Raw genomic sequence first — 12,358 nt, 5'->3', positions numbered from 1 at the left:
CAAACAAAGAGGTCATTGGACTGCTAGTTTCATAGCCTGCATAACTTTAGAGTTAGAACACAGGAGGAAAAGGAAGAAGTCAGTTTTAGCCAAAAGCAGCCAAGGATCAATAAACACTTTCACCTCCTTCCTTCTGTGTTTGCTTCCTACCATCCTCTCCCAATCACCTAGCACTAACATCCTCTGGTTTTGTTTGCTTTCTTTACAGAGCACTCCACGTAGTAAAGTATCAGGTTTAGAGCTGCAGACTCAAATCTTGTATCACAAAATACTACAGCTATTCCAACACCTCCAGCAATGGACTCAAGTTTTATTAAATAAAAACGCTACTATGCTTAAGAGAGAGCATAAGTTTAGTAGTCTGATCTAAGCTGATATATTAAAGAAAGTGCCACAGAGCAACAGAGGTTGGCTAAAAGCTTACCTTTCAACTGAGGCAATGCTATATATGGATAAACCCCCTGGTTCACAAACTGCTTTTTAGCTTACAGCTTGTGTTGAACACGATGTACCAAAAAACAGCTGTGGTAGTAACATATTTCAGAATCCTGTAGGTATACTCAAGTTTATCAAAAATATCCAAAGACTGACAAGACAAAATAATCATTTTTAAGTGAAGCATCATCGTGTGCAAAAATTAACTCATACGGGCAGTAACTTTAAAGTGTTACTCTTATAATAGCTATGACATCCAACATCAGTACTACACTTACATCAGTGCATCAAACTGAATTACTCAGTTGCTGGATTTATCCATTAGATACAGTCAGAACTCAGATGTCTCTTAACACATGGTTCAGGCAACAGATATGAACTGATGTCTCCAAGTATTCAGGAAAGAAGCTCCAGTACAATACGCCACCTCTTTCTCAAGTGTGAAGTCTATGCACAGATTTCTTTTGTCTTTGCTGACTGTCAGTGAAAAGTTAGCACGAACAATATCTATTTTCAGAACTGACACCTGCCGAAAGGATTCATATCAGCTACCAAAACTGACTTCAGCTGTTACTCACGTCTGCGCTTTTTTGTGAACTGTCATCCAAAACTACCACACGTTCTTAAACACAGGCTGTTAATAAAAAAATGCATATACACGTTCACCAATTTTGTTTCCCTTTTAAAATCATTATATATAATTTTCTTATAAAGTACAGTTAAACAAAACAAACAATATGAGATCAGTTAAAAACAGACATCCTGCAGTTCCAATAAATACCAAGGAAAGATAACGCTATAGTTCAACTGCCTGAAAGAGCAACATGCTTTCAAGTTGCAGAAAGTATACTGAAAAGGAACTCCACGTGATTTCTGTATGCTGACCTACCAGAGGGTGATGGGTCCCATCCACACTAGCGCCAGACTTCTGTGTTTTCAGTACATCGCCATAATCTGCTGCGTCAAAGTTAGTCTTCCACACCATCACCTGCAGAAGAAAGGCAAGTGACTAAGTTAACTCTATTTTCCATCTACATTTGCTTTAAGGTCAATTTTGTCAACGCAGAGTCAGCAGATGCACAACAAAGCTTACTTAAGAAGGTTTTGGCATGAATTAAATTAAGGATGTTATTTGTAGATACACTACTGAATACAGACATAGCATAACTGAGTTCTCAGTGAGTAAGTGACCTAGCTCTTCCATCATTCTTTGTATCAGGCACATCATAAAACTAGAGCTACCAAGAGAACTTCAAAGCAACATGCAGAATATACCATTGAAACCACAAATATGTTAAAATACCATGCTTAGCATTATAGCAGTTATCAGCCTCACCCCAAACAAATAGTCACTGGTTTATCATCAGATTCATTCACGGGAAAAGGAAAGTTTGTACTTCGAGAGTAGCATTAGAAGTCTTGAGCTAGTTTGTCAGCTAAATACCAAACTTAAACCCCACTTATAGGCTGCTTCTCTCCATAATGCAGTATTTATTTCAGAAGAGGAAAGAGGTCTCTAACACATAAACCACTTCAACATATCAAGAGCAAGTCTACGGAGCAAAATCCTTAGCAGCGGCTCTAAAAGTCTGAAAAAGTTTAAGAGCAATCAATCAACTATTTCAGAAGTCTGAAAGACATCGATGAATCCAGGCAGCTCATCTTGGTTATCAGAAACATCGATGTTTATTCCTTACTTAAAAATTCTCATCCCTGCTTCACCTGAATAAAATGATTTTTCTTCTGTAGCTGCATAGTTACACAATGGAACGGCCTCATTGGTTAACAGACAAAAAATGATGTTCTTATTGTACAGATTGTCTCTTCACAGCTAGCAAGGGTGCTATTACAACAAAGCTGGACATTGCCACCTAGTCTAACCTGGCGATTAAAAGCAATGCAACACAGCCCAGCGAAGACCAAAGCCAGAAAAATGGATACTCGCTCAGACCACTATTCTGGGTTGAAGTCTGTCCATATCTTCAACAGGGCAACTCACACTATGTTACAACCAGCATATATTTGCAGCACAGGGTGCAAATGATACCACCTGATTCCAGCAGGCTCACACAACAGCCCTGCTTGCAGTTCCAGTAACTAAACATGTTCTTTTTTTCAACAGGTTACATGTCTAAATTACTCCACAAAAATAAAAATTATTACTTCTCTTGGATCCAGAAAGCTAGTGTTCAGCGAAGTCCATTCCACTGAAAAAGCTTCTTGGATATACACAACTGGAAGTCTAAGACTACCGCTGTTTTTAATACATACATATATTGTGTGTTAAAGTTCTTTCTCCATGCATAGAAGGAAGCACTGCCGGCATTTTCACATACAACTCTAAGAGGAGAGAAGCAATTCCTTCATGGGAGCTAAGACCAGGAAAGCCAAGAGCCACCCTTCCCAATACGCACAAGTCAAGCACACAGCCTTCAGCTATGATGGAAAGGGCCACCAAAGTCATCGGTATATGACCACGTGCCATAAACGTCAAAGCACCTTTCTGGGGAGGCATTACCATTCAGTGTTTCAGTTTAACAATGCCAGGTGATATTTTGCAATGAGCATTATTTTAAAGAAATCCCAACCATAGGAAAGACAAAGAAGGAGATAAAACAAAAGCCTTTTGAAGTGCTTTACACAACGGACAAACATAGGCAATACATCCTCTTAAGCTAAAAATGAAATAAATAAAAAGTCAGCTTCTTGGCTATGCCTAGAAACTGAAGACACATAAAATTTCTAAAGTTTTCTATTGAAAATAAGTAGTAATGAATTGCTATAGAATCACAACTTCGCGCTGCATCAGGGCCTTTACAGAAGAGAGAAACAGCAGTAAAAAGGCATATTTGTTTCATGCGTTAAGATAAGCATTTCAAGAGTAAATCTTAATATAGTGACTCCAGTATAATTCTGTAAGACAAAAAGCAGCATGCATCACTTCAAAACAGTTTAAAGCCTTAAAGTGGTCTTAGAGGGACAGCCTGTCAAGCTATGCCACATATTTAGGTAAAACTATAAAATACAGTTAAAATGCAGCAGCTCATGAAACTGTCATGAGCTACAACCCTAGGGTCAGTTTCCTCCTCAATAGTATACAACTTAAAACATACATTGGGTAGAGAACCCAGCAAGTCATTTCAGCATGGTCCAGGCATACTGGGTACATTTTTGCTTTCCTCCACTGACAACAGAAAACAAAACCCAGCAGCTTTTAAAGAAACATGAATCTGGACTGTAACTCAGAACCAAAAGTAAAAGGGAGATTTCCCCTTCTGGTAAAGGGGTTCTGTGGATGAAGCACTTGGGGCAGCAGTATGGGACACCCAGGCTCTCAATCCTAGTGCACACACTGAGGTCAGCAGAGAAAAGTCCAGCTCTGACCCAAAAAGCTGTGCAAGTGCAGCGTTAGCACAGCTTTGCACCAGACTCCCATTAATAAAGAGACCTGCAGCTTACACTCATGTCCAATCAGACCCAAAACCATCGGGGTCTCAGTCACCGGAGATGGCTAAGCCACAGCATCTCAAGTAAGACTGAGAGGACAGGCGTGTGGGAGGAGGAGAGCACTGAGGAATATGAAATACAGAGCACCGTAGACCAGTGGAGCCTGGAAGATTATTCAGGGGAAGTATGCCTGCCTGCTTGCCTTGTGTCTCATAACTAGCCAGTGGCAGATCAGAGTCAATCCATCAGCATAGCCCATGATATTCAAGGTATCTCAACACAGCCATTTGTACACCCATCTAACTTATTCCTCAGCAGCAGATGCCTCAGGAAGGCATATAACAAGGGCTGTATATAGGGTAATATTTCTTCTGTTTACATACCCATTCCCAGATAATCCAGCTGAAGTGCTTCCGTGGTAAGAAAAGACTACGTTTAATATCTTTCACTATTTTTAATATTTGTTTTCTCTTTGAAAGCAGTAAGATGGCAAGAAAACAGTAACAACAAGGCACAAAACTATCAAGTTAAATTAGCCAAATACCTGTTCATCAGAACCTCCAGAGGCAAATAAGTCTCCGGCTCTTGAAAATGCTACACAGGTAGCTGGCCCCTGCAAACAGATTTGAAACATGAAAGTAGTGTTACAAAGCTCCATTCATTACAGCTTTACAAGGCATTGCTCATTTGACATCAGCAATCTAAATGCAAAATTTAAATAGCTCTTACCTGTCAGGTAAGTGGGCCATGCTTAACACGCTAAGCTCACTGGCACGCACTTACTGTTTCCCACATTTTTGCTCCCAGTTTACGACACCATATCCATGGCATAATATCCATGGCCTTAAGACAGAGACAGGAACAAACTAAGTTTTACAATTTCAGGCTTTTCCTTGTTCCTTCTCCATCATTCTCTCTACCCTTTAGAGTTAGAAGTTTCTAAACTCCTGTTCATTTATCAAAAGCAGTGAAACTTGAGTTTTGTTAAGTGCAGCCTTCAGTTAGCCACCTGATGGAAAGGTTTAAAGCAGAAAAAAAAGGTTTAGCACACAGAGCAGCATCAAAAGGCATATTGAGAAAGACTGTTAGATGTAAAATACTCCCACTACTGACAATTCTAAACATTCACAAATCATAAACCATGTCCCATAAAAACACAAGTTTCTTAAAATAAATTTGAGGAGCGATGAATCCACCTTTCAGGCTTCAAGTTGCCAAGCCCTGAGAATCTACATTTTCCAAGCTCCTCCTCACACCGTGAATACTAGAACCATGAAAGGAAAATGCACTAAGCCAAGATTTTCAGAGTCAAACTTCAGGGGCCAGAGTTTCAAACGTTACCCAGATTCTTCAAGACATTGACACCACAAGACAGCAAGTTTCACAGACCATGGTGTGCACCAGATTCACCATGGAAAATAGTACCTTCCCCCCACGTACTTTCCCAACAGCCTTTCTTTGAAAATACATAACTGTCACTAAGGGACAGCATAAAACACAACATGATAAAAATAGCCAACAGATAGGTCTACAGGCAAGAAGTGAAAGAATCAGTTCTATTGCTAAGGAAAAGGTAGGGGGGAGTGAGTTTGAGTTTGGTTTTTATGTTGTTTTTTTTGGGGGGAGAGGGTTGGCTCATTTTGCTTGGGTTGTTTTTGTTTGGGTTTTGCTTGTGTTTTGGGTTTTGGTTTTTTTCCCTTTAAACAGTCTCCTGTTATTTCTAGGATATCCCATAAAAACTGCTCACCACAAAACACCCAAGGCTTAAAGTTCTTGCTTACTCCACCACAATGTAACTTCAGAACGTGCTTGACCAGCTGTGAACCACAGCAATTTGTATCAATTAATTTGGCCATTAGAAGCATTTTAAGTCAAGAAATCTGTACAACAGAATAACCGAATGCATAAGATTCTGTATTCAGCGCAGAATCCATTTATTCATTTTATTTAAGACTTAGCAGTCAAGAAACCCACAAAGTCTTCAGCACAGGAGGAAGAAGCACCCAAGGCTACCTGAGGAGCACTGGTAAAAAGAACCGGTCACCAAACGGCAAACAGAGCAGCATCAACAGAATATACTGTATTTGTACATTAGCTTCTATTTACAGTATTCTGTAGTAGTATCTAGAGTTTTACAAGAGGCAGCTATTGTCTTTGGATACCAACTAGCAGGACAAAAGTGACAGGGCGGACATCCAAAGGCATCAGAAACAAAACAGAATCACTGCTCTATCTTCCCCATGTGTGGAGCACAGGGCCAAGCCATGAAAGAGGCTTCAAACCCAACAGGCACCTGCAGCAGCACAGGAGAATGCAGGCAACATTTAAGCTACAGCCTACTATCTATAAAGGTTTGTGGTAGTAGTCACGTTTTTAACTGAAGAATAGAAGGCTGGCTTAAACTGCTTTTCTCTTCATTTTACAGAAGAGATGTCAGAGTTAATGCACCCAGGATCATCTTCATACACCACAGGCGCTGGCATTTTGAAGAAGCCTTGCTCTTAAAACAGTCAGGTTCGAGAAACTTTAAATGGTGCTGACTGCTAAAGCACTGCTTGAGTAAAAGCATGCATTTCACGCCATGCATCTATTTTAATATGCTTTCAACCTTTCAGAAGGCACGCAGGGGGACGCACATGGGAAGGATGAGGGAGGCGCTCTGAGTTGCAGCTAAACAGAGCTGGGAAATCATTACGTGTGTTCGAGCACAGGCACAACGGACAAACTGTTCTACTTAGAATAAACAGCCGAGGATCCAGGTAGTGAAGTTTTATGTCAGCTGCTGAACACATTGCTTTGCAGACTGTACTAAGCCTGAGCTTCTGCCCATGCTGGAATAGGCAGAGGCAAGCTGAACTGGGGAAGCAAGCTGAACCAGTGACAGGCTTAAAAAAAAAAACCCACACCACCACAAAAACAAATGAACAAAAAAAAAAAAACCACCACAACCAGAAAAGCCACAACCACCAGAAAACTCCACCACACAAACATACACCTCCTGACAGAAGTAGAGTTATCCTCTTTCAAGTAAGATCATGTATCTCAGAAGCCAAGTAAGAAGCTTCTCCTCACCCTGTATCAAGTTGCAAGGACGGACTACTCTATTAAGAGTTCACATCTTCCCAATGTCATTGCATGGAAACCTCACATCCAGTTTGTTTCTGGTTTCCCTTCTTTCTCTCCTCTGTAAAAGTGAACTCGGTTATAAATCTTGAAGGTAGACAAACACCCAGCTCACACTGCAACCTGCGTGCTCTCAGATATGTTGGCACAAGGCTATGCCGGCAAAACTATAGTCTTGATGTGGTCACTCCCAGTGTGAAGAGTTTTAGCTTCCTTAAAACACATTAAGGTATTTCCATATTATCATTTCACCTGCGGTGATTTCAAAAGGTTTTGAGGCCTTCTGATAGCAAGATGTCACTCCAGAGAGCTTGCCAGAATTGATCTAGGAGCAGCAATTTCAAAATGCATGCGCAGTCATTAGCGTGACTAAGCTTGTTCAACTAACACAGCATTACATAGTGCAGATATTTCAAACCAAAGACACTGCCATCAATCAGCCGAGACAAAGCGTGCTTCTGCCTTCTACGCCCACCCACCTTCCCCAGCAGCTCAGCTCTCTGACCACACCGTCAGGAACAGAGACTCTCAAAAAATGCCTAAGTAAGAGACACATAAGCAGCAAGAAGGGGCAGAAACAAGTACACAGCTGGAAAACTGCACAGTGGTGAATACTGCTCAAAGATAACAGAGCTGAGGATACAGAAGCTGCGCTCTGAGTGTAATAAACCAGTCAGGGTTGGAAGGGCAAAAACAAAAGTTCAAGACATAGCTTAAGACAAAATGTTCAGGAACAAGCACAAGTGAGGACAGGAGAGGAGTAATGTTTCACAAAACTATTTTTATCAGTCTAAATATTTCAGTGTATTTAGACAAAGCTTAGCACAATACAAATCATATCAAGACAGGCAGTGAACTGACTCCAAAGTCATGGCATTCTGAAGGGAGGGGGATGTAGGAAGAAGTTCAACAGAACATATTCCTCCCAAAATAGAAACCGATATCAAAGACTGAATGTGCCTTTATAAATTGAAAGAAGGGGAACAGACAAGCCTATAGACACAACATCCTCTACAGATTTGTTGACATAAATAAGTGAAGAGTATTTCTGCTACATACACTTACAGCACTCTTACCGGATATAACAGGTTTGCTATAGCAACATACAAATAATAGTTTCCCAAATATGCTCACAATTTAATATAAACACACAAAACAAATAAAAAGCTACACATGCCAGTGATTAGATACAGCCTAACTCCCATTTGTTCCAGGTAAGCATGGCAGAGATCCAACAGGTTTCTGATGCAGTCCTGGGCAATAGGTACATGGTTGGAGACTGAAGAATTCAAGTCTTCCTTCAGATTTTTTCAACTTACTGTTTGCATTAAAAGTGTCAAAAAGCAGCAGTTGCATATTCTTCTATACAAGCTGTAGGGAGAATTTTAAGCTTATTTCCCATGCAACTAGAACATGTGCGATCCAGCAACCTTCTGAAGGACCATTTTATTCCTCTTTCTGTAGCAAGATACAAATGCCTGTCTATTAATATTTCCTGAGGATTCAGAAGTTCCAGTTCTGCATCCTCATTGTGCTAGGTGCTACACACAAGCTACTAGCACCAGTCTCCAAATCCCTAGAGCTTCTTGTCTTGGATTAAACAGCAAGCTGCAGAAAGAAGGGATTGGACGATGAGATAAATCGGGTAAGCAGTAAGGAACATTTCTGTTTAGTCCTCAGTAGGCCAACATGAGGACTGTCGAGCTCTTGTGCATGTCAAAGTTTGACATCATAATAATAGTTTTGGTAATACCAGGACAGAGCTGCAGAAAGTTTGAGGGCAAGTACAGAAAAGCTCAAAAAGTCATCAACTGGAATTGCTGAGTGAGAAGAACATTGCCACTAATCAATATTCAACTCATCTCCCCTTGTGAAAGAGTACCAGGCAGGGTGGAGAGAAACCCCAGAGAGCCTCGCAAAAGGACAAATAGTTCATGCACTGGATGCAGCAAAGAAACTGGAAACAACAAAAAAAAGCCATACAGAAGAACAGTGTTAACAAGATCAAACCCACTCCTTTGCAATAGCGTTCCCGATGAACAAGATCCGGGGAAGGTCACATACCATGCCATGGTAGTTGAAACAACAGGCAACATCCCACTTCTAGCTGCACGCATAGGTAAGAAGGACAAGGCACAGCATGTCACAATATAATTTATGTGCAGACTACCCCTCAGAGAGAGATTATACCTTCTCCTTTTTTTCCCCTACTTCCTACAGACTGAGGCTAATGATCACAAGGCCTTTATTGCCCTAGCAATTCACAGGTTGACCAGCTCACACAAAACACTACGTGTGTCCTTAGAAAAAGATGTTCAGAAGTATTCCGAATGGCTTGAATGCATTCATCACCCAGAGAGATGGGATCTGAAGCCAGAACACAGATTACAACACTGAATGAGCGACTGGCAGGATGCTAATAGCGGGGATGACAAGAGACAACAGGAATAGCATCCCTGAACAGAAAGCTTTCAAAGGTGGAGCTAAGAATAGATATGTCTGAAATAAATACTTAAGAGAAAGGCCAAGAGTTTAGTTTGGAGAAATGGAAATATGCCTGGAGCAAACAGTCTTACCTGCATGCAGATAGCAGATGAATGTGTACCATCTATAAATAATAAGCAGGCAATGACAGAGAAAGCCTCCTTGAACACCATAGAACTGCTGGAGGACAGAAGACACACGGTTTCAGTAACAGCCAGGCCAACACCAACAGTCAATTCAAGACAAGAGAGGCCAGACTTGTGAGCTCCAGCTAGGAACAGAGCTAACATTTTTGGCTTCAGCATAACAGAAGAAATAAGAGCCAGGCTGGAGAAGGTCCAGGAATAAACCAGGAGAGCAGTTTAATGACGCACAGTCTGCACAACGAAAGGAGAGGCAGAGAGGAAGGTAGCTAGAGAGACAAGTGAGGTCAAGGATGCCAGTAAAATTTCCTCCTCCTCCCCCCCACGTTTTTTTTTATCCTGGGAGAAATTAACACGCAGCAGAGAAAAGACAGGTAAGAGAGTAAGGGAGGTGCCAAGAGCTGGAACAAGGCATATCTAGAGGATGTAAATACTTGAATTAAAGGAGAGCGTCCTCTTCCTCTGCCCACAAAAGCGTATGTAGAAATGGGAAGATACGAGTCAGTACATTCAGTCACTCTCCTGGAACAGATTAACTAGCGCAAAGAGAAAAAGGAGATACAAGTGGTGATGTGGTCTAAGAAGCAAATCAGAGGCAGCAACAAGTACGCTGGGATCCTAAGCATGGGATCATCAGTCCAAGGCATAAGAGAAGTAATAATAAACAGAGTAGTCATTGCCACTGTTCACAGTGCTTTCAACTGCTTCATGGCACAGGAGAAAAGGGCAAGTCACACTTGGACAGATGGACATTGAAACAATAGGGGGCAGAGAAGCAAAAGATGCAAAGAATAAGTGATCAAGACAATTACAAAAACATCAAGAGCAGGTAAGGAACTTGATAAATGCATTTGAGTGCTGAAGAACAGAGAGGACCTGAGATAAGATGCTGATGTCACATGCCTTTCACCTGTCACTCGGTTTCAGCAGCAAATAAAGCAGCAAAGAGTTCAGTGAAGACCAATTCAAATTAACAGACCTTTTGGTAAGGCAGAAGCACTGAGCCTGTATCTCAGGATCAATGACAAACTTGCAGCAAGGAAACCTACAGCTATGAAGATCTATCAATCTCATCAGAAAAGGATGTTTGGTTTGTGGGGTTTTTTTGGTTGGTTGGTTTTGGGGTGGGTTTTTTGGGTTTGTTTTTTTTTTTTAAAAAAACACACACAACACAGATACCTTTTTCCCTCTCCACATCATCTTTAGGGTATCAGCACAGGTGTTGTACACTGGCAAATCAAGAGCTGCAGGACAGAGCTGAGTATTGTCCTCAAGTGGGGATAGAGTGGAAAGCAGTAGGGGCTGTGGAAAGAATCTACATCTCTAAAGGTAACAACAAGAAAAGTGTTAGATAAAAAGAGCAGACACCTAGAAACTGCACAATGGGTGTGATAACACAAAGGAAAAAGAGGGAGACTGAAAGAGAACCAAGGAGAAAAGCACAGGAGACAGAGACAGCAATGGCAACAAGGGATGTTTTCATGCAGAATGAAACCCAGGTTGGTGAACACACCTACTTCATGGTTCAAGTCAAGGCTGCTTGGAGAAATGTAACTTTGCATTTTCTGTCTTCCTATTTATAAACATAACCATACAGATGTTTTCTAAATATTTACTGAGAACTTCCATTCCACTAAGGAAGTCAGTCTGGAAATGCTCTAATCAAATCGCCCCAAAGGGCAGACAGGCACTGTGTACATACCTGCTCTCCTCTAGCAACTCTCCGGAGGTGACTTACAGGCCCCAAAACGTTCTGTTCCTCAACGATGATTCCCTACCAGAGGTGGACGTACATACCAACCCAGTGTCTCATCTGTATGGAATTAGGCAAGAGTACTTCACAGCTTGAAGCACTGCAGAACTAAAATATGCAGCACAATACAGAACGATATTTCACAGCTGCAAGATGTCAGCTCCAAGCTGCAAACTCCTGTCTCTAACAATCCTTCTGCTACAAGGAGGCCAGCTACATTACAATTAAAGACAGCAATGTAAACTTGGCAATCCTCCCTTATGTAAACTACAGCTAATCAGCTGCTAACAAATTCCTGGCGCTGCAGCAGTTGCGTCAAATTATGTCTAAAGGACCTCTTGGTGTTTTTTTTTTTTTCCTTCAAGTGTCCACTCGCATGCAGCCTTCCCAGAACAACGTAACAGCAGTCAGCTGTCAGAGTAAGAACAAAGTCTCAACCAGCATATTCATCACCCACCCAAAGTCACAACTCAAGAATGTCTTCAGAACAGGCTGTTCATTTGGTGACTAACCTATAGCCCTCACTTAAAAAGGCAAATCTACTTAATGACCCAAAAATCCACACCCACTTCATTTTTAGCCACTTGGAGATACTGGTAGAAACCACACTGAAGCTAGAGAGAAGAAAAAAAAAAAAAGCAGCCCTCAGTATTAAGTAGCACCAACCCACAGCAATATAGCACACACCAGCAGAGGGAATGCTTGCCCAGGGCTACACCAGGTCTGGTCCACAGCCATCTCAGCGTAATACCCTTAAGGAAGATCAGAAAGCACTACCAGCCGCTTTTATACTTCGACTTGTTTCCAAACTGGTTTATAGAAGCTCTGAGTTAAGCACAGCATCACCCTAAAGGGACTTTCTGTTGTCTAATTCTCAAGACCTCTATCGCCATAATCAGTTTTGGACTCTCATTCAAAGCAAAACTTTCTTTTGTGCCACTGCACTCCTCGAGAAGCCTACAGCTCAACAGGG

At 41.4% G+C, this 12,358-nt stretch overlaps 1 protein-coding gene across 1 annotated transcript in view; it reads right to left on the bottom strand.

Annotated features, from left to right (window-relative positions):
- The window catches only part of POC1A (POC1 centriolar protein A), a 58,624-nt gene that overhangs the window by 27,176 nt on the left and 19,090 nt on the right, over nucleotides 1-12,358 (bottom strand). The window contains exons 8-9 of the mRNA XM_009891280.1: nucleotides 4,427-4,495; nucleotides 1,325-1,423 (exon numbers count right to left, since the gene is read on the bottom strand). Of these exons, the coding sequence (XP_009889582.1) occupies nucleotides 1,325-1,423; nucleotides 4,427-4,495 (168 nt within the window). The remainder of the gene's footprint in view (nucleotides 1-1,324; nucleotides 1,424-4,426; nucleotides 4,496-12,358) is intronic.

Source organism: Charadrius vociferus, unplaced genomic scaffold (genome assembly GCF_000708025.1).
Source record: "Charadrius vociferus isolate BGI_N301 unplaced genomic scaffold, ASM70802v2 scaffold758, whole genome shotgun sequence".
Lineage (NCBI taxonomy): Eukaryota > Metazoa > Chordata > Aves > Charadriiformes > Charadriidae > Charadrius > Charadrius vociferus.
The sequence above is the reverse complement of the archived record's forward strand: the minus strand, read 5'-3'. Positions and strand labels throughout refer to the sequence as shown.